This window comes from Rattus rattus, chromosome 1, assembly GCF_011064425.1.
Source record: "Rattus rattus isolate New Zealand chromosome 1, Rrattus_CSIRO_v1, whole genome shotgun sequence".
In the NCBI taxonomy this organism is placed as follows: Eukaryota; Metazoa; Chordata; class Mammalia; order Rodentia; family Muridae; genus Rattus; species Rattus rattus.
The window spans coordinates 208,590,554-208,617,002 of record NC_046154.1 but is presented as its reverse complement, the minus strand read 5'-3'; the positions used below and the strand labels follow the sequence as shown (position 1 = coordinate 208,617,002).

Below are 26,449 nucleotides of genomic sequence, written 5' to 3'. Positions count from 1 at the left end.
AGAACAATTTGCAAATTCATCTGGAATAACAGAAAGCCCAGGATAGCTAAAACTATCCTCAACAATAAAAGGACTTCAGGGGGAATCATTATCTCTGAACTCAAGCAGTATTACAGAGCAATAGTGATAAAAACTGTATGGTATTGGTACAGAGCCAGGCAGATAGACCAGTGGAATAGAAGTGAAGACCCAGAAATGAACCCACACACCTATGGTCGCTTGATTTTTGACTAAGGAGTCAAAACCATCCAATGGGAAAAAGTTAGCATTTTCAGCAAATGATGCTGGTTCAACTGGAGAAGATTGCAAATCAATCCTTTCTTATCACCCTGTACAAAGCTTGTCCAAGTGGATCAAGGACCTCCACATCAAACCAGATACACTCAAACTAATAGAAGAAAAAGTGGGGAAGCATCTCGAACATTTGGTTACTGGAGAAAATTTCCTGAATAAAACACCAATGGCTTATGTTCTAAGATCAAGAATCGACAAGTGGGATCTCCTAAAACTGCAAAACTTTGGGGTTGGGGATTTAGCTCAGTGGTAGAGCACTTGCCTAGGAAGCGCAAGGCCCTGGGTTCGGTCCCCAGCTCCGAAAAAAAGAACCAAAAAAAAAAAAAAAAACCTGCAAAGCTTCTGTAAGGCAAAGGACACTGTTGTTAGGACAAAACGGCAACCAATAGATTGGGAAAAGATCTTTACCAGTTCTACAACTAATAGAGGGCTTATATCCAAAATATACAAAGAACTCACGAAGTTAGACTACAGGGAGACGAATAACCCTATTAAAAATGGGGTTCAGGGCTAAACAAAGAATTCACAGTTGAGGAATTTCGAATTTCTGATAAGCACCTAAAGAAATATTCAATATCTTTAGTCATACAGGAAATGCAAATCAAAACAACCCTGAGATTCTACCTCACACCATTCAGAATGGCTAAGATCAGAAACTTCAGCAACTGCAGATGCTGGCGAGGATGTGGAGAAAGCGGAACACTCCTCTATTGTTGGCAGGATTCTAGACTGGTATATCCATTCTGGAAATCAGTCTGGAGGTTCCTCAGAAAATTGGACATTCCACTACCTGATGACCCAGCTATACCTCTTCTGGGCATATACCCAAAAGATGCTCCAACATAAAACAAAGACACATGCTCCACTATGTTCATAGCAGCCTTATTTATAATAACCAGAAGCTGGAAAGAATCTAGATGCCCTTCCACAGAGGAATGGATACAGAAAATGTGGTACATCTCCACAATGGAATACTATTCAGCTATCAAAAACAATGACTTTATGGAATTCATAGGCAAATGGAGGGAACTGGAAAATATCATCCTGAGTGAGGTAACCCAATCACAGAAAAACACACATGTTATGCACTCATTGATAAGTGCGAGGATGTGGAGAAAGAGGAACACTCCTCCATTGTTGGCAGGATTCTAGACTGGTATATCCATTCTGGAAATCAGTCTGGAGGTTCCCACATGCTCGAATTACCCAAGATGCACAGACCACATGAAACTTAAGAAGGATGACCAAAATACGGATGCTTCACTCCTTCTTTAAAAGGGGAACAAGAATACCCTTGGCAGGGAATAGGGAGGCAAAGTTTAGAACAGAGGCTGAAGGAAAGCCCATTCAGAGTCTGCCCCACATGTGGCCCATTCATATACAGCCACCAAACTAGATAAGATGGATGAAGCAAAGAGGTACAGACTGACAGGAACCAGATGTAGATCTGTCCTGGAGACACAGCCGGAATACAGCAAATACATAGGCGAATCCCAGCAACAAACCACAGAACTGAGAACGGGACCCCCGTTGAAATAATCAGAGAAAGGACCAAAATAGCTGAAGGGGCTTGAGACCCCATATGAACAACAATGCCAACTAACCAGAGCTTCCAGGGACTAAGCCATTACCCAAAGACTATACATGGATTGACCCTGGGCTCCAACCTCATAGGTAGCAATGAATAGCCTAGTAAGAGCACCAGTGGAAGGGGAAGCCCTTGGTCCTGCCAAGACTGTACCTTCAGTGAAGGGGATTATTCGGGGGAGGTTGGTAATGGGGGGGACGATTGGGAGGGGAACACCCACATAGAAGGCTCGGGGGAGGGCTTAGGGGGAAATCGGGAAAGGGAATAACAATTGAAATGTAAATAAGAAATACCCGTTTTAATAAAGATGGAAGAAAAAAAGTAAACTTAAAATGTTTTCCTTCTGCTTATCAAAAAATACAAGATATAAAATAATAGAGAACTTACTCATTTTTTTTAGATCAGGGAAGTAAAAAGAAACAAGACTAAACCAAAGCAGTGTTTAGGCTGTATTTCTCTGTCCTGGTTGGAAGTTAGCAAACAAGTGAAGACCCAGTGGAGTAGAGAGTAACAAGGAAGCTCCCCTTTGACCATCGGGTTAAGATTAGTTAAATTCTTTAACAGTTCTAATCATTAACCATCTTTAAATACTTGAAATACTTTTGCCACCTAGTGCCTACTTTTAACAATTATATCTTTAAGATCATGTAATGCTACAATAAGATTATATTTTGCGTGTGAGCTTAGAGTGTTTTGAAATAAGTGAGCTTAAAACATTTTTCCTAAAGCAAATAGAATAGTATTTTTTAATCAATGTATTAGTTTTTAGTAAAATAATCATTATTGTAGTCTATTATCCTGGTTAGCAGTTGTGGGTATTTTAATATTGTTGGTTGTAAACCAGAAAAATCTTTTTTTATACCATTTAACTCTATCTTTCAGCATCCTTTCATCAAGAATGCGAAGCCCGTGTCGATATTGAGAGAGCTGATCACGGAAGGCATGGAAATCAAGGCCAAGCGGCATGAGGAGCAGCAGCGAGAGCTGGAGGACGAGGAGGAAAACTCGGTTCGTGATTAGCCTCAGTAGGCTGATATTTTAAAACATCTGGGTTGTTTTTAAGTGATCTTATTTTGTTTCTTAAAATCTTTTGATAGCAGTTGCTAATTTGATGTACAAGTGAGATTCAAATATTTCTTTTGCTCTCCTTTCTGATGAGAGTCAGTGATAGTGGAAATGTGAAGTTGATTCAACAGCACTTTATAGGAGCTTCGTACCTTCAGTTTTTGTTACATTTTCATGGTACTTTGATTGGGGCTGGATGGTTCCTTGCCGTGTCTTTCTTTCCTTTATATTTGTTTGGATTCACTGATTGTACGTTCTGGCTGGCATGGAGTATATAGTGGTGTCTGAGAGCAGTACTGAATGCCCTCTTGGATCTCTATGCAGAGAGAACTACTAGAGTAATAAATCCTACTGTAAAGGACTTTGGGCTTGACTGCTCTGGGGCCAGGATTTTCTTGCTTCTTATGACTTTTCTTCTGGAAAGCGTCAGTTCTGAATGTGTTAAAGGGCATTTCAGGAAACTGTGCTCACCTGCCCTCTACCTCTAAATATTTTTGCTAACTCACTTTCTATCTTGCTGTTGTCTCTTGCCCCATGTTTCCTCGTTTTTGTATGAGTTCTGTCCTTATCCATGTCTTTACAGTTTAGAGGTATTCCAGAGAAAGGCAAGTATAAATCCATGTGTTGCTTTTTTAACCCCAACGATAGGAAGAGAAAAACCAATGATCCAATCAGCATGGCCAAATTAACTGAAGCAATCTTTTTTATTCATGTGCATGCACAGGCTCCCTCCCACTAAGGTCATCATTGGATGTGAGGAAGATAAGACTTTTATAGCTCAGAGTAGGCAATTTCCAAATGGGGGAATTTGATGGCAAAATAGATGGGACTACAGGAGCGGAGCATAAGCGTGACAAGTTAGTCCCTGAAGAAAAGACATTGTAGCAAGGTAGACATCACAAGTGACCCCCAGCCAGGTCATTATAGGTAGTCATAGAAACAAAGACATGATTGACTGCCATTCCTGGAACAGGCAGTACAGAACCATTTGTAGTTAAGGTTCCAGGCATAGTTCAATCCTTGAAAAATAGAGGTTTGAGCATAAACAGGAATGAATAGTTTGTCTTACTACAGATGCCTTTTAAGCCTAAGATGGGGCGGGCTGGTTCTTCAGCTCCCGACATTTTAATGGATTTGCTTGCCAGTTGTTTATTTATTTATAGCTATTTCAAATTTTAAATAGTAAACTTAAAATATGACGATACTTAATAGCTCTTTATAAATAAGTCTATAGAAAACTTCATTTATTTCAATGGTTACAACTTTTTTTGGGTGACTTTTGTGGAAGCCGTCTGTTCAACCAGAGGCCACACTGGCCACCAGAACTCCAGGTAGGCTTCCTGCCCATGGACTATCCCTATAGTGCCTATCCAGCCCACTCCCAGTTGCTCCACTCCTCCTTGTCACCATATCCCAGCACCCAGTTCTGGTACAGGACCCCCAGGTAGGCAGAAACTTTTGGCTCAGGCAGAGGCCACTCCATCCAGAAGACCAGAGAGGAAGCAGAAACAAAAGGGGGAAAAACCCATCTAACAAAGACAAACTCGGAGTCAGCACCTAGACCCACAATCGCCACCACCACCCCTAGATGCCCAGATGGGCACTCCAACACAGCAGAAACATGAGAAAATGACCTTACAACCAACTTTATGAAGATGATGGAGGTCCTTACAGAAAAAATGAATACATCTCTTTAAGAAACCAAACAAAAGACAAACAACAAATTGTAGGAAGTGAATAAATCCCTTAAGGAAAGCCAAGAAAAATAAGCAGTTGAGGAAAATTAATAAAACTGGTCAAGGCTTGAAAATGGAAATAGATACAATAAACAAAACACAAACTGAGGGGATTCTGTAAATGGAACATCTAGTAAGTGAACAGGAACAACAGACTCAAGCATCACTAACAATACAGGAGACAGAAGAGAAAACTCTCAGGCATTGAAGGTACAACAGAAGAAGTGCATATATCAGTGAAGGAAAATACTATGACCGTGACAACTCTTATAGGAGTAACATTTAATTGTTGCTGGTTTATTTAATCCATTATCATCATGGAGGTGGGAAGTAGAGCAACCTGCAGGCAGATGTGGCACTGAAGAAGCAACTGAGAGGTCTACATCTGGATCAGCAGGCAACAGACCTCAAAGCCCATCTCCTAGTTATACACATCCTTCAATAAATCCATACCTACTCCAGGAAGGCCACACCTCCTATTATTGTCACTCCCTATGGGACTATGGGGACTACTTTTATTCAAAACACCACATATACCCAGCAAAACTTTCAATCACCATAGATTGAAAAAACAAGATATTCCATGATTTAAACTATATCTATCCGTAGATCCACCACTAGAAGGAAAACTACAACCCAAAAAAGGTTAACTATAGCCACGAAAACACAGACAGTAAGTAATCTTACACCAGCAAATCTAAGAGATGGACACACATCACTACCACCACTACCATCAGCAACAAAAAATAACAGGAATTAAAATTCATTGGTCCTGGATAACTCTCAATATCAATGACCTTGTTTGCCAATAAAGAGACTAACAATGCATGTGAAATAGGGATCTATCATCTGCAGACAAGAAACACTCTTCAGCATCAAAGATACATATTACTTCAGAGTAAAGGGTTAGGAAAAAGATTTTCCAAGCAACTGGATCTGAGAAAAAAGCTGGTGTGGCCATTCTAATATCTAATAAATTAGACTTAAAATTAACATTAATCAAAAGAGACAGAGAAAGACACTTGATAAGTATCAAAGGAAAAATCCACCAAGGTAATTTTCAGTTCTTAATATCTTTGCCCCAAACTCAAGGGCACCCATACTGACCTTCACACATTGATAGTGGGAAACGTTAATACTCCACTTTCATCAGTGGACAGGTCATTCAGACAAAAACTAAACAAATTACTGGAGCTAAAAGATGTTATGAACCAAATGACCCACCTACAACCTAGTTCCTGAAATAATGACTCAGATTATTTATGTATGAATGCCTAGCTTGTTCCCTTCCTAGCTCATAACTTCATTAACTTGTTTATTCTAGTCTATGAGTGTCACATGTCTAGTTACCTTTTTTCAGTTTCATGTGCCTTTCTCCTCAGAGTTTGGGTCAGTCTCTTCCTGCAACTGGCTGGAATTCTGCAACTATCCCAGAATTCCTCTCTCCCAGCCAGAACTCCTACCTTCTGTTTCCTGCCGCAGCTAATTGGCCATTAGCTTTTATTGACAAGTGATGGTTCCATATATTACACAAGAGACTCTCTCTACATCTTATGGAACATCTCTAAAATTAACCACATGCTTGGTCATAAAATAAAACTCAACAAATAAAGTTGGAATAACCCCTGATATTGTATCATATCACTACAGATTAAAGGCAGATTCCAACAAAAACAGAAACAACAGAAAGTCTACAAATTCATGGGAACTAAATAATCTACTTTTACTGAAGAACTACTGGGTCAAGGCAGAAAGAAAGAAATTAAAGACTTCTTAGAATTCAGTGAAAATGAATGCACAGCATACCCAAACTTATGGGACACAATGAAAGCAATGCTAAGAGGAAACTTCATAGCACTAAGTGCCTTCATAAAGAAATTGGAGAGATCTCATACTAGCAACTTTGTAGCACACCTGGAGCTCTAGAACAAAAATAAGGAAGCTCACTCAAGAGGAGTAGATGGCAGAAAGTAATCCACTGAGGGCTTAGATCAATAAACTAGAAACAAAGAATACAAAGAATCAATGGAACAAAAAGCAGGTTCTTTGAGAAAATCAGCAAGATAGACAATCCTTGTCCAAACTAACTAAAAGACAGAAAGGATAAACAGATTAACAAAATGAGGCACATAGCCATAGGTAGAGTGGAAATCCAAAGCATCGTTGGATCATACTTTAAATACCTGTACTCCATAAAATAGGACAAACTTTAAAAAAACGAGTAATTTTTCTGATAGATACTACTTACCAAAGTTAAATCGAGTTCAGATAAACAATTTAAATAGATGTGTAACTCCTAAGGAAATAGAATTAGTCTATTTTTCTCCCTCCCCACCCCGCCAAACAAAACCCTCAGGGCCAGATGGTTTTAGTACAGAATTCTACCAGACTTTTAAAGAAGAGCTAATGCCAGTAGTCCTCAAGTCATCCCACAATAGAAACACAAAAGGTACATTGCTAGATTTATTTAATGACACCACTGTCTTCCTGATACCCAAAGCATGCAAAGATTCAACAAAGAGACTAGTATATCAATTTACCATAAGAACATAGATGCCAAAATACACAATAAAGTACGCATACACAGAATCCAAGAACACATCAAAAAATTGTCTTCCATGATTAAATAGGTTTCATTCCAGAGATTGAGAGATTCAGAGATGGTTCAAAATTGAAAATCAGTGTTACCTACCATACTGTAACAGTAACCATAAAAACCCAATCTACCAAACCACACTAGTGCAGCTCTCTTGGGCCACATGGCATCTGTCTATTTTTATCTCAACTGCTAAGCTCCAATCTTCATCCTACTCTGCTGCCAGCTACTCTCTGAGCCCAGCTGCAGCCACTCTCTTGTAACTCTCTTGTGAATTCTGTTCACATTCCCAGCATCCACCCCTGTGGTTATAGTCACAACTCCCAGTACCTCATTAAAATCAAAACTCAGTAAGCTTGTACTTTAGCAATCAGATTTCTATCAGTAAGTCCTCACCCCACAAAATGTCCACACAATAAATTTACAACCAATTAATATTAATGTAAACTGCTCACCTAGATAAGACAAATTGTCCTGTAGAAATATTCTTAACTACCTGTGGCCCTTTAAGGCCACACAGATCTGCGTCATCCTTCTCCTGTGTCTTGGTTCTTCCTTTTATCCTCTCCTCCCTTCAAAACTCTGTGCCTGCTTTACTTTCTCACTGCCCAATCACAGGGCTTTCCTTGTCTTGTGCCAGCCCTCATCTGCATAAAGACAACGACCCACACCACAGAAACAAACTGAAGAAAACACAAACACATGATCATTCATTTGACTTTGAAAGCTTTTGACAAAATCCAACAGCCCTTTGATATAAAAGGCTTGGAGAGTTCGGGGATACAAGGGACATACATAACCATAATGGCAGTTTACAGGAGGTGGATAGCCCACATCAAATTTAATGGAGAGAAACTCAAAACAATTCCACTAGCATCAGGAACAAGAGAAGACTGACCACTCTCCATAGCTAGTCAATATTGTACTTAAATTTCTGAAGGAGATCAAAGGAATAAACATCTGAAAGAAAGTAAATGTATATTTATTGTGCTATTTGCAGATGATATATTAGTATACATAAGTGACCCCAAAAGTTCTCCCAGAGAGCTCCTACAGATGATAAACAGCTTTAGTAAAGTGAGTGGATACAAAATCAACTCAAACAAAAAAGTATCCCTTCTACATATAAATGGCAAACGGGTTTAGAAAGAACACTCTTCACAACAGTCACAGGCAGTAGAAAATATCTCAGAGGATCTCTGACCACGTAAGTGAAAGGCCTACTCAACAAGAACTTCAAGTCTTTGAAGGAAGATATCAGAAGATGGAATCTCCTATGCTCATGGATATTATTATTATTATTATTATTATTATTATTATTATTATTATTACCACCACCATAATAAAAATGGCAATTTTACCATTGGCAGTTTTAAGCTATCTACAGATTCGGCACAATCCCCATCAATATTTCAACACAATTCTTTACATACCTTGAAAGGACATTACTCAATCTTATATGGAAAACAAAAGCCCAGGATACCTTAAACAATCTTGCATAGCAAAAGAACTTCCAGAGGTGTCCCTGTCCTTGATTTCAGGTTGTCATACAGAGCTATAGTAATAAAAACTACATGTTATTAGCATTTAAAAAGATGGGTTGATCAATGGAGTAGAATCAAACTGAAGACCCAGATGTAAATCTACAAACCTATGGACATTGATTTTTGATAAAGAAGCCAGAAATATACAGTGGAAAACAGAAAGCATCTTCTATAAATGGTGCGGATCTAATTGGATGTCAGCAGGTTAGAAGAATGTAAATAGTCCATATCTACCACCCTGCACAAAGCTCGAGTCCAAGCGGATCACAGACCTCATCCTAATACCAGATACAGTTAACTTCATAGAAGAGAAAGCAGCGAATAGCCTTGAGTGCGTTGGAAACTTGAGCATGTTGGAAACTTCTCCAACAGAAAATTAATAGCACAGTTGCTAAGATTGGCAATTGATAAATTGAACCTAATGAAAATGAAAAGTAAAGGAGTGTAAGGTTTTAAAAAAAACCTTCATCACTGAGAGAAAATGGAGCCTACAGAATGGGAAAAGATCTTTATCAACTCTACATCTGATAGAGGACAAATACCCAAAATATGTAAAGAACTTAAGAAATCAAATAATTCAGTTAAAAAATGGAGTGCAGATCTAAATAGAGAATTCTCAACAGACTCAGAAACACTTAAAGAAATATTCAACATTCTTAGTCATTAGAAAAATGCAAGTCAAAACTACTTTAAGATTTTTGTCTTATTTGTGTCAGAATGACCACAATCAAAAACACAAGTGACAGCTCATGCTGGCAAGGACGTGGAACACAGAGAACACTCCTCCATTGCCGGTGGGAGTGCAAATGTGTACCCACTATGGAAATCAATATGGCAGTTTCTCAGAAAATTGGAAATTGATCTGCCTATACCACTTCTGGGTACATACCTAAAGGATGCTCCATCCTAACACAAGGACACTTGCTCAATTCAGCTTTATTCATAATGGCCAGAAACTAGAAACAACCCAGATGTCCCTCAAGTGAAGAATGGATAAAGAAAATGCGGTACATTTACACTATGGAATATTACTCAGCTGTTAAAAATTAATGACATCATGACATGTGTATGCAAGTGGATGCAACTAGAAAAAGATCGTGAGTGAGGTAACCCAGGCCTAGAAAGACCAACATGATATGTGCACACTTTTACGTAGATGTTAGCTGTTAAGTAAAAGATAATCATGTTACATTGACAGAAAGGCTAAGTAACCAGGAGGGCTCAAGTGGGCACCACATGGATCTCCTTGGGAAGAGGAAATAAAGTAGATTTTGTTGGTGGACAGTGGTGAGTGAGGATGGGAATAGTGGGGATCAGGTGGGAAGTGGGCAAGAAGGAGAGAAGAGTATTGGCAGAGAAGACAGGCATTACGAGGCATTTGGTGAGTGATGCGGAACCTTAGTACAGCGGAATCTCCCTCGAACTTATGAGAGTGACCATAGCAAAGACTCCTAGTAATAGAGGATATGGAGCCTGAACCAGCCAACTTCTATAAACTAGCAAAGGTTCCTAGCAGTTGGACTGGGACATCAGCCCACCCACAAAACCTTGACCTACAATCTGTCCTGCCTGCAAAACATGCTGGGGAATGTGGTTCAGAACTTGTTTGTGTGGTCAACCAATGACTGGTCCAACTTGTGGCCTGCCCCAAGAAAGGGAGCTCACATCTGACACTGCCTGAATGGCCAGGAACCAGAGACTAGACAGTCCAGATACCTAGGCTAGAACCCAAACATGACTGACAAAAGTTAAGTAAGGAAGTAAGGAAGTAGTACAGTCAATGAATGGTTCCTTGTAACTTTATTTTTTTAATTTCATTTTTAATGAAGGTTCTTAAACATTTTAACTTCCCTTTTAGCCCATCACCCCCAAGAGGTAGTGGGAAAGAAAGGATATGGGGGAAGTGAACCTATTTAGAAAGGTTCTTTGGAGCAACTCCCATCTGTGTTGTCTGGAAATTGGAAGTTCAGCGCTTCAGCTAAACATTCCTTCATGACTCTGCCTTAGTCTTTGACCTGTGTCCACTTCAGAAAACACTCCATCATGTGTTTGCCCCAGCAAAACATCATCCAACACAACTGACTTTCCAAAGAACCCTTAAGTTTCCACTTCAGTTCCTAGTGATGTTTTGCTATACTAGCCCAGTTGTCATTTGAGAGGCTTCATCTAGCAGTTGATGGGAACAGATGCAGACAGCTCCATGCAAACACTGGGCAGAGCTTGGGGGATCCTGTGGAAGAGAGGGAGAAGGATTATCAGAGCCAGAGTGGTTGAGGACACCACAAGAACATGGCCCAACAGAATCAACTAACCAGGGTTTAGGAGTTTACAGAGATTGAATCAACAGTCAGGGAATGTGGTAGAAAGCAAGTAAGGCAGTTTATATACCAAGATTTTAGTGATGACAGTAGAGCCATGATACTGTCTTTGAATGAGTGGCAGTTCTCTTACAAAATAGCTTGTGTGTTGCGGAGTAGTGATGTCTTAGCCTGTCCCCAAGTCTGCTGTCCCATAAAACAGCTGCAGGATAATACCCGTGCCAATGGTAGTGTGATTAACTTAACATCTGCGTTTGTGGAGTCAAGGTGGTGGTTTTGCAGCTCTTAGGTGAGTCAAGCTTACCTGTTTCCTTTGGCTCCTGACAGTTCTTCTTTTGGATTTGTTACTATTTGGGGGATTCATTTGGCTGAGACTTACTGAGGCAAGGTGTCAAGGATTGGCTTTAGGATATGGCGGAAAGTTTGGATAGACATTTTGTGTCCCATCTGTTTTCACTGGTAACTTTCCTCATGACCCCTCCTTTTATTTAAAAGATGAAAGGCTTTTCCATCCTAGGGCAGACCCATATGGCCAGCTTCTGCATTACAGCAACGGTTAGCTCAGCACCTGTGCCTCCTCGACACCTTTACAGTTTTAGACCAGAAGCTTGTTCAGTCCCTCTCTGGTCAGTGGGCTGATAGGACCTAGTACAACTTTGACATTTGTTCATCGAAACTTTTTGTAAAGATAAATATTGAAGTGAAAATGCTACTTTAAGTTTCTAGAACTTTGAATGTATTGTGTTGAGTGCTTTAAGAGATACGCATGTCTTATATTCATACCAAATGTGGCTTTTACTTTTCCACTCTCAGTGAATGCAGTTTTCAGAGAATTTATGAGTTAGAGAAATAACAAAGTATTTTTCCAAATTTAATTTTCTTTTATATAGCTCAGCTTGCTATAGTTGGAGTCCATCACTTTTCAATGTGGCCTTTATGAGAACCAGTTCAAAATACATCATCAAAAAAATTAAAGCTATATACACCTGTGTATGTGTACTTATCCTTTAATTTTTTTAAAAAGGTATGGGTTGTGAGGAATTTTGCCACATGAGAAGGATTCACCAAGTTTTTATCGACATCTATGTAATGATGTAGTCACTGTCACTGCCCAGTCAGCTTCCTATCTCCTTCTCCCATTGGCTCCCTTCCTAATGAGACCCTCCTACTGTCATGTCTTTTTGTGTGTGGTCTGCTGGGTTTAGTTATTATTACTTCCCTGAGCCTGGGTCATAGAGATGATTATCTGTAGCTACACAGCCGAATAAAGAAACACCCTCCCTCAACACTAATTGCTGGTGGGCCTTTTGGAAAACGAAGCTCTCGTGGTCTCTCTCCTCACCAGTGATGAAATGACAACTGGCCCCATCTTGTGCACACCTGTGCAGATAACCACGGCTGCAGGGAGTTTCTGTGCGCAGTGGTGCTGGCCTGTCCAGTACACATCCATTTGCTGCACAGTTCCCAGCCTTGGCTCTTACCTCTTCTGTGATGTCTCCTGAGCCTCAGAGGGTGTGCTGTACCTTTCCTAGGTGCTGCTGCTGGGCACCTTACGTCACTTTGGTTAGTTTTGAGTTTCTGCATTGACCACCTGTTTTAGTAAGACTTCTCTGATGAATGCTGGGTAAAGACTTAGTCTATAGGTATAAACATGAATATTTAGAAGGCACTTTGACAGCATGACTGTTTATCAAAACACAAATAGTAGATCAACCCCGAGGGCCTTTACCTGCTTAGTGAGGGGCTTCTGAGCAGGCTTCCAGGACCAGGCATGAGCTGTCTCCTAGGGATTGAGGATTCCTGTAGTCAGACGACTATTCACTATAGGGCATGTTTTGCCTGGTAGGTCATTGTAGCCCATAAGCTTTGGCTGATTAAGGCTATCAAAGACCTTTTGAGAGCATAAAGGCTAGCACTGTGTAGAAGCTTCCAACTCAGCTCCCCTCTAGTAATGCTTTCTTCAGCAACACGGTCAAGTTCTGGTGGAAGCTGAGAGCAATGGGATTATTAGAGGTGCTAGAATTATTGTACAATTTCTTTTTAGTTTATCAAATTGCAAACATAGATTTTGTTGCTTTTTAAATTTACTTTTTCCTTAATCCCTTTACATCTTGATCAGTCCTCCCTCTTACCTCCCCCCCACCATCTGTCACCCCCTCACACAATCCTTTCTCTATCTTCCTTCTCTGAGCAGGTAGGGCCCCCTGAGTATCTCCCTACCCAGGTACTTCAAGTCTCTATTAAGCTATCGACTTCCTCTCCCACTGGGGCCAGACAAGGCAGCCCAGCTAGAAGAACATATCCCATGTGCAGGCAGTAGGTTTTGGGATAGCCCCATTCCAGTTGTTCAGGACACACATGAAAATCAAGTGGCACATCTGCTACACATGTGTGGAGAGGCCTAGCTCTAGCCTTTGCATGTTTTTTTGGTTCGTGGGTTGGTGTCTCTGTTGCTCCACTGGGGTTCCTGCCTGGCTACAGGAGGTGGCCTCTTCAGGTTCCATATCTGCAATGTAGTGAGTCACAGGCAAAGTCACCCTGAATGATTCTTGGATACCTCTCTTACCACTGTCTTGTCTTGAAGATGCCCTCCACCTCCTCAACCCTGTCAGTTACAGATTTCCATTCATTCTCATGGCCATCTTTACATCTCTCCTATCCTTCTCCATACCTGATCCTGAGCCCTCTTCCCCTTTCCATCTCCCCTCTCTCCTAGGTCCCTCCCCGGTCTGCCTCTTAGGACTATTTTATTCCCCTTCTAAGTGAGATCCATGCATCCTGGCTCATACCTTCCTTCTATTTTAGTTTATTTGGGTCTGTGGAGTATAGAATGGTACCTGTATTTTATAGCTTATATCCACTTATAAGTGAGTACATACCGTGTGTATCCTTTTGGGACTGGATTACCTTCCCCAGGATAATATTCTCAACTTCCATCCATTTGCCTGAAAAATTAATGTCTTTGTTTTTTTTTTAATAACTGAATAGTACTCCATTGTGTAGATGTACCATATTTTCTGTTTGCAGCAAAATGCTGGGTCCTCTTTATGTATCCAGTCTGTTAGTCTACGTCTTTTTACTGGGGAATTGAGTCCATTGATGGTAACAGATATTAAGGAATAGTGATCGTTGTTTCTTGTTATTTTTATTGTTAGAGGTGGAATTATGTTTGTATGGCTCTCTTCTTTTTGGTATCATTGCAAGATTAAGTTCTTGCTTTTTCTAGGATGTAGTTTCCCTCCATATGTTGGAGTTTTCCATCTATTATCCTTTGTAGGGCTTTTGTGTAGAAAGATATTGTGTGAATTTAGTTTTGTCATGGAATATCTTGGTTTCTCCATCTATGGTAATTGAGAGTTTTGCTGGATACAGTAGCCTGGGCTGGCATTTGTGTTCTCTTAGGGTCTGTATGACATCTGCCCAGGATCTTCTGGCTTTCATAGTCTCTGGTGAGAAGTCTGGTGTAATTCTGATAGGTCTGCCTTTATATGTTTCTCAACCTTTCCCCCTTACTGCTTTTAATATTCTTTTTTTTATTTTTTTTTATTAACTTGAATATTTCTTATATACATTTCAAGTGTTATTCCCTTTCCCGGTTTCTGGGCAAACATCCCCCTCCCCCCTCCTCTTCCTTATGGGTGTTCCCCTTCCCACCCTCCCCCCATTGCCGCCCTCCCCCCAACAGTCTAGTTCACTGGGTGTTCAGTCTTAGCAGGACCCAGGGCTTCCCCTTCCACTGGTGCTCTTACTAGGATATTCATGGCTACCTATGAGGTCAGAGTCCAGGGTCAGTCCATGTATAGTCTTTGGGTAGTGGCTTAGTCCCTGGAAGCTCTGGTTGGTTGGCATTGTTATTCATATGGGAATCTCAAGCCCCTTCAAGCTCTTTCAATCCTTTCTCTGATTCCTTCAACGGGGGTCCCGTTCTCAGTTCAGTGGTTTGCTGCTGGCATTTGCCTATGTATTTGCTGTATTCTGGCTGTGTCTCTCAGGACAGATCTACATCCGGTTCCTGTCTGCCTGCACTTCTTTGCTTCATACGTCTTATCTAATTGGGTGGCTGTATATGTATGGGCCACATGTGGGGCAGACTCTGAATGAGTGTTCCTTATGCCTCTGTTCTAAACTTTGCCTCCCTATTCCCTGCCAAGGGTATTCTTGTGTCCCTTCTAAAGAAGGAGTGAAACATTCGCATTTTGGTCATCCTTCTTGAGTTTCATGTGTTCTGTGCATCTAGGGGAATTTGAGCATTTGGGCTAATAGCCACTTATCAATGAGTGCATACCATGTATGTCTTTCTGTGATTGGGTTAGCTCACTCAGGATGATATTTTCCAGTTCCAGCCATTTGCCTACAAATTTCATAAAGTCGTTGTTTTTGATAGCTTAGTAATATTCCATTGTGTAGATGTACCACATTTTCTGTATCCATTCCTCTGTTGAAGGGCATCTGGGTTCTTTCCAGCTTCTGGCTATTATAAATAAGGCTGCGATGAACATAGTGGAGCATGTGTCTGTTTTATATGTTGGGGCCTCTTTTGGGTATATGCCCAAGAGAGGTATAGCTGGATCCTCAGGCAGTTCAATGTCCAATTTTCTGAGGAACCTCCAGACTGATTTCCAGAATGGTTGTACCAGTCTGCAACCCCACCAACAATGGAGGAGTGTTCCTCTTTCTCCGCATCCTTGCCAGCATTTGCTGTCACCTGAGTTTTTGATCTTGGCCATTCTCACTGGTGTGAGGTGAAATCTCAGAGTTGTTTTGATTTGCATTTCCTTTATGACTAAAGATGTTGAACATTTCTTTAGGTGTTTCTCAGCCATTCGGCATTCCTCAGCTGTGAATTCTTTGTTTAGCTCTGAACCCCATTTTTAATAGGGTTATTTGTCTCCCTCTTGGGTCTAACTTTTGAGTTCTTTGTATATTTTGGATATAAGGCCTCTATCTGTTGTAGGATTGGTAAAGATCTTTTCCCAATCTGTTGGTTGCCGTTTTGTCCTAACCACAGTGTCCTTTGCCTTACAGAAGCTTTGCAGTTTTATGAGATCCCATTTGTCGATTCTTGATCTTAGAGCATAAGCCATTGGTGTTTTGTTCAGGAAATTTTTTCCAGTGCCCATGTGCTCCAGATGCTTCCCTAGTTTTTCTTCTATTAGTTTGAGTGTGTCTGGTTTGATGTGGAGGTCCTTGATCCACTTGGACTTAAGGTTTGTACAGGGTGATAAGCATGGATCGATCTGCATTCTTCTACATGTTGACCTCCAGTTGAACCAGCACCATTTGCTGAAAATGCTATCTTTTTTTTCCATTGGATGGTTTTGGCTCCTTTGTCAAAAATCAAGTGCTCATAGGTGTGTGGGTTCATTTCTGGGTCCTCAATTCTATTCCATTGGTCTATCTATCTGTCTCTGTACCAATACCATGCAGTTTTTATCACTATTGCTCTGTAATACTGCTTGAGTTCAGGGATAGTGATTCCCCCTGAAGTCCTTTTATTGTTGAGGATAGATTTAGCTATCCTGGGTTTTTTGTTATTCCAGATGAATTGGCAAATTGTTCTGTCTAACTCTTTGAAGAATTGGATTGGTATTTTGATGGGGATTGCATTGAATCTGTAGATTGCTTTTGGTAAAATAGCCATTTTTACTATATTAATCCTGCCAATCCATGAGCATGGGAGATCTTTCCATCTTCTGAGGTCTTCCTCAATTTCTTTCTTCAGTGTCTTGAAGTTCTTATTGTACAGATCTTTTACTTGCTTGGTTAAAGTCACACCGAGGTACTTTATATTATTTGGGTCTATTATGAAGGGTGTCGTTTCCCTAATTTCTTTCTCGGCTTGTTTCTCTTTTGTGTAGAGGGAGGCTACTGATTTATTTGAGTTAATTTTATACCCAGCCACTTTGCTGAGGTTGTTTATCAGCTTTAGTAGTTCTCTGGTGGAACTTTTGGGATCACTTAAATATACTATCATATCATCTGCAAATAGTGATATTTTGACTTCTTCTTTTCCGATCTGTATCCCCTTGACCTCCTTTTGTTGTCTGATTGCTCTGGCTAGGACTTCAAGAACTATATTGAATAAGTAGGGAGAGAGTGGGCAGCCTTGTCTAGTCCCTGATTTTAGTGGGATTGCTTCAAGTTTCTCTCCATTTAGTTTAATGTTAGCAACTGGTTTGCTGTTTATGGCTTTTACTATGTTTAGGTATGGGCCTTGAATTCCTATTCTTTCCAGGACTTTTATCATGAAGGGGTGTTGAATTTTGTCAAATGCTTTCTCAGCATCTAATGAAATGATCATGTGGTTTTGTTCTTTCAGTTTGTTTATATAATGAATCACGTTGATGGTTTTCTGTATATTAAACCATCCCTGCATGCCTGGGATGAAGCCTACTTGATCATGGTGGATGATTGTTTTGATGTGCTCTTGGATTCGGTTTGCCAGAATTTTATTGAGTATTTTTGCGTCAATATTCATAAGGGAAATTGGTCTGAAGTTCTCTTTCTTTGTTGGGTCTTTGTGTGGTTTAGGTATAAGAGTAAATGTGGCTTCATAGAAGGAATTGGTAGTGCTCCATCTGTTTCAATTTTGTGGAATAGTTTGGATAATATTGGTATGAGGTCTTCTATGAAGGTCTGATAGAATTCTGCACTAAACCCGTCTGGACCTGGGCTCTTTTGGTTGGGAGACCTTTAATGACTGCTTCTATTTCCTTAGGAGTTATGGGGTTGTTTAACTGGTTTATCTGTTCCTGATTTAACTTCGGTACCTGGTATCTGTCTAGGAAATTGTCCATTTCTGTAGATTTTCAAGTTTTGTTGAATATAGGCTTTTATAGTAAGATCTGATGATTTTTTGAATTTCCTCTGAATCTGTAGTTATGTCTCCTTTTCATTTCTGATTTTGTTAATTTGGACACACTCTCTGTGTCCTCTCATTAGTCTGGCTAAGGGTTTATCTATCTTGTTGATTTTCTCAAAGAACCAACTTTTGGTTCTGTTGATTCTTTCTATGGTCCTTTTGTTTCTACTTGGTTGATTTCAGCTCTGAGTTTGATTATTTCCTGCCTTCTACTCCTCCTGGATGTATTTGCTTCTTTTTGTTCTAGAGCTTTTAGGTGTGCTGTCAAGCTGCTGACATATGCTCTTTCCTGTTTCTTTCTGCAGGCACTCAGCGCTATGAGTTTTCCTCTTAGCCCAGCTTTCATTGTGTCCCATAAGTTTGGGTATGTTGTACCTTCGTTTTCATTAAATTCTAAAAAGTTTTTAATTTCTTTCTTTATTTCTTCCTTGACCAGGTTATCATTGAGTAGAGCATTGTTCAATTTCCACGTATATGTGGGCATTCTTCCCTTATTCTTATTGAAGACCAGCTTTAGGCCGTGGTGGTCCGATAGCACGCATGGGATTATTTCTATCTTTCTATACCTGTTGAGGCCCGTTTTTTGACCAATTATATGGTCAGTTTTGGAGAAAGTACCATGAGGAGCTGAGAAGAAGGTATATCCTTTTGCTTTAGGATAGAACGTTCTATAAATATCCGTTAAGTCCATTTGGCTCATGACTTCTCTTAGTCTGTGTACGTCTCTGTTTAATTTCTGTTTCCATGATCTGTCCATCGATGAGAGTGGGGGTGTTGAAATCTCCTACTATTATTGTGTGAGGTGCAATGTGTGTTTTGAGCTTTAGTAAGGTTTTTTCTTTTATTATGTAGGTGCCCTTGTATTTGGGGCATAGATATTTAGGATTGAGAGTTCATCTTGGTGGATTTTTCCTTTGATGAATATGAAGTGTCCTTCCTTATCTTTTTTGATGACTTTTTAGTTGAAAATTGATTTTATTTGATATTAGAATGGCTACTCCAGCTTGCTTCTTCCGACCATTTGCTTGGAAAGTTGTTTTCCAGCCTTTCACTCTGAGGTTTTGTCTGTCTTTGTCTCTGAGGTGTGTTTCCTGTAGGCAGCAGAATGCAGGGTCCTCGTTGGGTATCCAGTTTGTTAATCTATGTCTTTTTATTGGGGAGTTGAGGCCATTGATGTTGAGAGATATTAAGGAATAGTGATTATTGCTTCCTGTTATATTCATATTTGGATGTGAGGTTATGTTTGTGTGCTTTTCTTGTCTTTGTTTTGTTGCCAAGACGATTAGTTTCTTGCTTCTTCTAGGGTATAGCTTGCCTCCTTATTTTGGGCTTTACCATTTATTATCCTTTGTAGTGCTGGATTTGTAGAAAGATATTGTGTAAATTTGGTTTTGTCATGGAATATCTTGGTTTCTCCATCTATGTTAATTGAGATTTTTGCAGGATACAATAGCCTGGGCTGGCATTTGTGTTCTCTTAGGGTCTGTATGACATCAGTCCAGGATCTTCTGGCCTTCATAGTTTCTGGCTAAAAGTCTGGTGTGATTCTGATAGGTCTGCCTTTATATGTTACTTGACCTTTTTCCCTTACTGCTTTTAATATTCTTTCTTTATTTTGTGCGTTTGGTGTTTTGACTATTATGTGACGGGAGGTGTTTCTTTTCTGGTCCAATCTATTTGGAGTTCTGTAGGCTTCTTGTATGCCTATGGGTATCTCTTTTTTTAGGTTAGGGAAGTTTTCTTCTATGATTTTGTTGAAGATATTTACTGGTCCTTTGAGCTGGGAGTCTTCACTCTCTTCTATACCTATTATCCTTAGGTTTGATCTTCTCATTGAGTCCTGGATTTCCTGTATGTTTTGGACCAGTAGCTTTTTCCGCTTTACATTATCTTTGACAGTTGAGTCAATGATTTCTATGGAATCTTCTGCTCCTGAGATTCTCTCTTCCATCTCTTGTATTCTGTTGGTGAAGCTTGTATCTACAGCTCCTTGTCTCTTCTTTTGGTTTTCTATATCCAGGGTTGTTTCCATGTGTTCTTTCTTGATTGCTTCTATTTCCATTTTTAATTCCTTCAACTGTTTGATTGTGTTTTCCTGGAATTCTTTCAGGGATTTTTGTGTCTCCTCTCTATGGGCTTCTACTTGTTTATTTATGTTTTCCTGGAATTCTTTCAGGCATTTTTGCGATTTCTCTCTGTAGGCTTCTACTTGTTCTCTAAGGGAGTTCTGCACGTCTTTCTTGAAGTCCTCCAGCATCATGATCAAATATGATTTTGAAACTAGATCTTGCTTTTCTGGTGTGTTTGGATATTCCATGTTTGTTTTGATGGGAGAATTGGGCTCTGATGGTGCCATGTAGTCTTGGTTTCTGTTGCTTGGGTTCCTGCGCTTGCCTCTCGCCATCAGATTATCTCTAGTGTTACTTTGTTCTGCTATTTCTGACAGTGGCTAGACTGTCCTATAAGCCTGTGTGTCAGGAGTGCTGTAGACCTGTTTTCCTCTTTTCTTTCAGTCAGTTATGGGGACAGAGTGTTCTGCTTTCGGGAGTGTAGTTTTTCCTCTCTACAGGTCTTCAGCTGTTCCTGTGGACCTGTGTCCCAATTTCACCAGGCAGGTCACTTGCAGCAGATAAGTTGGTCTTACCTGTGGTCCCGAGGCTCAAGTTCGCTCGCGGGGTGCTGCCCAGGAGCTCTCTGCGGTGGCAGCAACCAGGAAGATCTGCGCCGCCGTTTCTGGGAGCTTCAGTGCACCAGGGTTCCAGATGGCCTTTGGTGTTTTCCTCTGGTGTCCAAGATGTGTGTGCAGAGTCAGTCTCTTCTGGTTTCCCAGGTGTGTCTGCCTCTCTGAAGGTTTAGCTCTCCCTCCCACGGGATTTGGGTGCAGAGAACTGTTTATCCGGTCTGTTTCCTTCAGGTTCCGTCGGTGTCTCAGGCAGGGGTCCTGCTGCTCCTGGGCCCTCCCCCACGGGAACCCAGAGGCCTTATACAGTTTCCTCTTGGGCCAGGGATGTGGGCAGGGGTGGGCAGTGTTGGTGGTCTCTTCCGCTCTGCAGCCTCAGGAGTGCCCACCTGACCAGGCGGTGAGGTCTCTCTCCCACGGGGTCTGGGAGCAGAGAGCTGCTGCAGGCCGGGATCCGCAGGTGTGGGACTCCCGGTAAACAAAGGAAGTGCCCGGTCCTAGAGGAATTCTGCCTCTGTGTGTCCCAATTTCACCAGGCAGGTCACTTGCAGCAGATAAGTTGGTCTTACCTGTGGTCCCGAGGCTCAAGTTCGCTCGCGGGGTGCTGCCCATGAGCTCTCTGCGGCGGCAGCAACCAGGAATGCTTTTAATATTCTTTCTTTGTTTCATGCATTTGATATTTTGACTATTATGTGATGGGAGGAGTTTCTTTTCTGGTTCAATCTATTTAGAGTTCTGTAGGCTTCTTGTATGTTTATGGGCATTTCTTTCGTTAGTTTAGGGAAGTTTTCTTCTATAATTTTGTTGAAGATATTTACTGGCCCTTTAAGTTGGGAGTCTTCACTCTTTTCTATACCTATTATCCTTAGGTTTGATCTTCTCATTGTGTCCTGGATTTCCTGGGTGTTTTGGGTTAGGAGTTTTTTGTGTTTTACATTATCTTTGACCGTTGTGTTGATGATTTCTATGGTATCTTCTGCCCCTGAGATTCTCTCTTCTATCTCTTGTATTCTATTGGAGATGCTGTGTCTATAACTCCTGATCTCTTTCCTGTATCCTTGCATCTATGACACCTGATCTCTTCCCTGGGTTTTCTATCTCCAGGGTTATCTCCCTTTGTGCTTTCTTTATTGTTTCCATTTAGTTTTCTATTCATCAACATGGAATGACTCATTTTGCTTGGATCTTTCTTGCACCAGTGTGTACAAATCTTATGTACTTTTTTTATTTCTATTATACCCAAGTCTGGTATTTCTATTTTTCTCATGTTATTGAAAAATTTAATTTCCAGTTTCAGTTATTGATTAGTGCCGCAACAGGAAGCCATTGAGTTTTCTGTGGTGCCCTGTGCTTTCTGTCCTTTCCATGCATTGACTTCAGTTCGTTATAGAGACTTCTGAGATATTTAATCAGGCACTTATGTCCTCTGTGAATAGTTTTAATTCTTCCTATCCAGTTTATGTAACTAGTTTTTTCCTATTGCATCAACCAGGCTTCACTTTCCTCTGACTCTGTATGATTCATGTTGTTTGTTTTAGAGTTATATCTTTCCTCCACTTGTAAGTACTGGTATAGAAGAAAGATTCTTTCTGTAGGTAGCCTACAGCTCGTGAGCAGACCGGGTGAGCTGATAGTGGCCCTGATGCTGTAGCAGCCGGAGGTTTGCTGGGTACATGGGGAACAGGATTGTCTCCATTGCTTTATGCACAAAGTACTTCACAGAACTCCCTTTCTATTTCCTCCTGACTTGTCACAGTGCTGGCACTCTCTGGGCCTCGCATCTTGAGCGAAACCTGTAGCTATCTTTTGACTATTTTATGTATCACATCCAACATGTGTTATACAACAGCCAGAACCTTTGTCCTATATTTTAACGCTGTAGCTGAAGTATTCTATGTGCCTTCCTGGGTAATTCACTGCCTTAGTGTGTATTTAATTTCAAGTATTGATGGCTCATCCAAGTCATTTATACAATAGGCAAATGATTGTACACATATATGTACATCTAAAATATGTCAAGAAAGCTCTTAAACATGTATGTTTTCTACAGTTGGTAGTGAGCACAGGGATTGCTCCAAGAAAGCCAGAGGATCTGTATTGCAACTCTTGCCTACCTCCTAGCCATGTTTTCCTCTAAAAATTGTTTTCTCCTTTGGCTTTGTTCAACTGGTCACGTGATGCTGCAAGCCCCCACGGCACTTATTTCAGCTCTTTGTGAGTATTCTTCTCACTATACTTGTTCATTTCTTTTTATTTAATTTGATTTTTTTATTTACATTTCAAATGTTATTCCCTTTCCCGGTTTCCCATCCATAGCCCATTCCACCCCCCTCTCCCTTATTCTGTGAGGTTGTTCCTCTTCCCCAACCACCTCCGCTTCTGGCACTGACATTCCCCTACACTGGGGGTCGGGGGGGTCTAGTCTTGGCAGGACCAAGGGCTTCTTCTCCCATTGGTGCCCAACAAGGCCAACCTCTGCTACAGATGCAGCTGGAGCCATGGGTCTGTCCTTGTATATTCTTTAGATAGTTTAGTCCCTGGGAGCTCTGGTTGGTTGGCATTGTTGTTCTTATGGGGTTGTAAGCCCCTCCAGCCCTTTCAGTCTTTTCTCTAAGTCTTCCAATGGGGACCCTATTCTCAGTTCAATGGTTGGCTGCTAGCATTTGCCTCTGAATTTGTCATACTCTGGCTGAGCCTCTCAGGAGACAGCTATATCAGGCTCCTGTCAGCATGCACTTCTTGGCTTCATCAATATTGTCTGGGTTTGGTGGCTGGATCCCCAGGTGGGGCAGGCTCTGAATGGTTATTCTTTCAGTCTCTGCTCCAACCTTTGTCTCCCTATCTCCTGCTATATGTTTACTCTCCCTTTTAAGAACTGGAACATCTGCACTTTGGTCGTCCTTCTTGAGCTTCATGTGGTCTGTGGATTATACCTTGGGTAATCTAAGCTTTGGGGCTAATATCCACTTATCAGTGAGTGCAAACCATGTGTCTTCTTTTGTGGTTGGGTTACCTCACTCAGGATGATTTGGATGCAGGGAGCTGTGGTACAGGTTTGTTTCAGTTCAGTTCTGGGCGCAGGCAGAAACCAGCAGGTTCCTGCTGCTGACTGCTCCTACATTCCTGTATCCAGAGGCACTATGCAGGTTCCTCTTGGGCCAGGGGTGTGGGCAGAAGTGGGTAGAAGTGTTGGTCTGTCCTGAGGTCTCAGGATTGTCTGCACTTCTGGGAGTTCAGCACTTTACCCCATGGGATTTGGGTACAGGGAGCTTTGGGATCAGATATTTGAAATCTTTATTCAGCAGTGGTTAAGTGAAATGTGAATATTTAGGTTGGAAGAATTATTTTTTGCTACCTAATAATCTTTGTCCTAGAATTTTAAGCTGTTTCTTTTGCAATGTATATTTCTGAAGTTGATTTGTTAAAATTATTTAATAGCAGCAACTTTTAATGCATGCAGGTAGACTTTTTCTATGAAATATTAATTTTCACAAGGGAACATAAATAAGGAAAATTTATCACGGCAAAATATTTAATTTAATATTTACTCTAGGCACATAAGATATCTTAATTCGAATAAAATCTATTTAGAATACAGTAATATGAATACTTACTATTAAAATATTTCATTGGTTTTGTATAATTAAAAACTATTCTTTGAGCTTTTTCTATTATTTGTAAATTATTATGAAAATTGCCAAATGCTAAAAGCATCTATTTTCTTTGAGAAGTATAGTGTTTATATAAAATATAGTTGCTTTTGTTAAATTATAATTGCATCACAGTAGTAATAGTAGTCATAAATGTCTGGGTTAAAAATTCTAAATGGCTACCAACCTATTTCTGGTAAAGGTACTGAGTTAATATAATAATAACCTTTTGTATGAACCACTGGGTAATGAAATTTTAGTCTTTTGTCTGTGGTGCCCTCTTGTGGTTATTTTCTACATTGCTTATAGCAATAGAATAATCTTCAAACTGTTATTCTAAAACATCTGATTTTGTAAGTTCTTTTTATATTTTACTAATCTTTTGACAGCTTTTTGGCTGTGAGAGAAAAATGTAAAGGCCATAGTTAGGGCTACTTTCACCATTTAATTTGCTCTCTTGTACATCACCATCATGCACAGGGAATGGAAGATAATCTCTCGTTTGGAAACTTCATATAATGCCAAGAACTTGTAGAGTCTTGCATCATGAACCTCTGAAGTCCTGCCCACACAGCTTCTCACCATTAGGCTTGCTTTACTGGTGCACAAGTCATTTATGACTTCTGGGGTTTCTGAAAGCTTTGATGTAGTTGTAAGACTTGTGTGCTAACGTGTAAAAAGTCTGGGATTCGTCAGCTTTCTGTTTGTTAAAGGCAGGTGTGTCAAAGCCAGCAGGTATATTTATGCAGCAGCACTGATCAGCTTGCATCGACGCAGAAGGACCATCTACTAATAACAATGAGAAGAGAGTTAGTTCTTTGTGCATATTTTCAGGTACCACAAGTCTTAATAATACGGAGTCCCTAAGTTTATACTGTTTTATAAGCTATAGCATTTGTTTATTTGTTTGGGGGTTGTTTGCAATTCATATTGTTTTATAAGCTAGATATAGAGAAAGTGCTTAAGGGCAGCTCTTTAAAGGAGAATATTCTGCTGTCTCAGCAGTATTTAGCACAGGGATGATGAACATGGAACTAGTGAGACCAGATTTAGCCATCTGTGCACAGAAGCAGCAGACAGGGCTCTTCTTGTAACATGAATGGCAAAGCTGTCCTTCCTGTGTAAAAGTGGGATCCACTGATTTGTTCCATAGGGTCACTTCAGCAGTCTCCCCTTGCTCTGGGAGCGTAATTGGGGTGGGGTTCCTCAATAACTGGGGATGTTTAAGCAAATTTATAGTAGCACTTTTTTTTTTTTGCCTCTTCTAGCTGAACTAATTTCACATATTTTTTGATATGGTGTTAGTATGTTAACATCACTGAATCTGTGAATTAGTTACTTTTCTGTTGTTATGGTAAAATACCATGACTAAAAAAGTGACTGTGGAGTTTCTGTGAGTCAGGCTCTAGGAGCGAGCATAGAGAGCAGATAGGCAGGGCCGTGGCAGCCAGGACAGTGAGCCACCTCTCCCTTTTCATCACTCAGGAAGCCAGGGCCATGGACTGGGAGTGGGTGAGGCTAGGAAACTCACAGAGCCACCCCCGGTGATAGACACATCCTACCAAACAGTGCCTCTTGCAGGGAACCAAGCGTTCAAATATATGAACCAGTAGGGGCCATTTCCTATTCAAACCACCACAGTCACCAGCCCCAGAATCAGTTGTGCAGACACAAGGGAGGGAGATACTCCACCACCTTTGTCTGCTCTGTCTCAAGGGCTTTACACTCTACAGGCCCTGGTGACATCATCAGCTCTTTTGCTACAAAGAATTGGTTTTTGATTCTTTCACAAGGTCCATCACATCACTTTTGCTTATAAATAACTAGTATTAGCTATATCATTTTTCTTCAATTCATTCAGACCACTGTGATCCTGCAGGTACACACACATGCATACACATACACACCAGTGTTCACATTTCAAATACATGAACCAGTGGGGGTACACACACACACACACACACACACACACACACACACACGTACACACCTTTTTTAGAGTCAGTTTGGTCTCTTTAGTCCAGCATATTGAAGTTATTTTTGATCCATTATATTTGTACAAAAGATTTTCAGAATACTGGTTTCCCCCTCATGGTTTCTTTCAAATTTGGCTTAT

The 26,449-nt window shown here is 40.6% G+C and overlaps 1 protein-coding gene across 1 annotated transcript in view; it reads left to right on the top strand.

The window, feature by feature from the left end:
• Positions 1–26,449, top strand: part of Stk3 (serine/threonine kinase 3) — a 235,904-nt gene that overhangs the window by 130,828 nt on the left and 78,627 nt on the right. Inside the window, 1 exon segment of the mRNA XM_032914403.1 lies at positions 2,765–2,890. Within this exon segment, the coding sequence (XP_032770294.1) occupies positions 2,765–2,890 (126 nt within the window).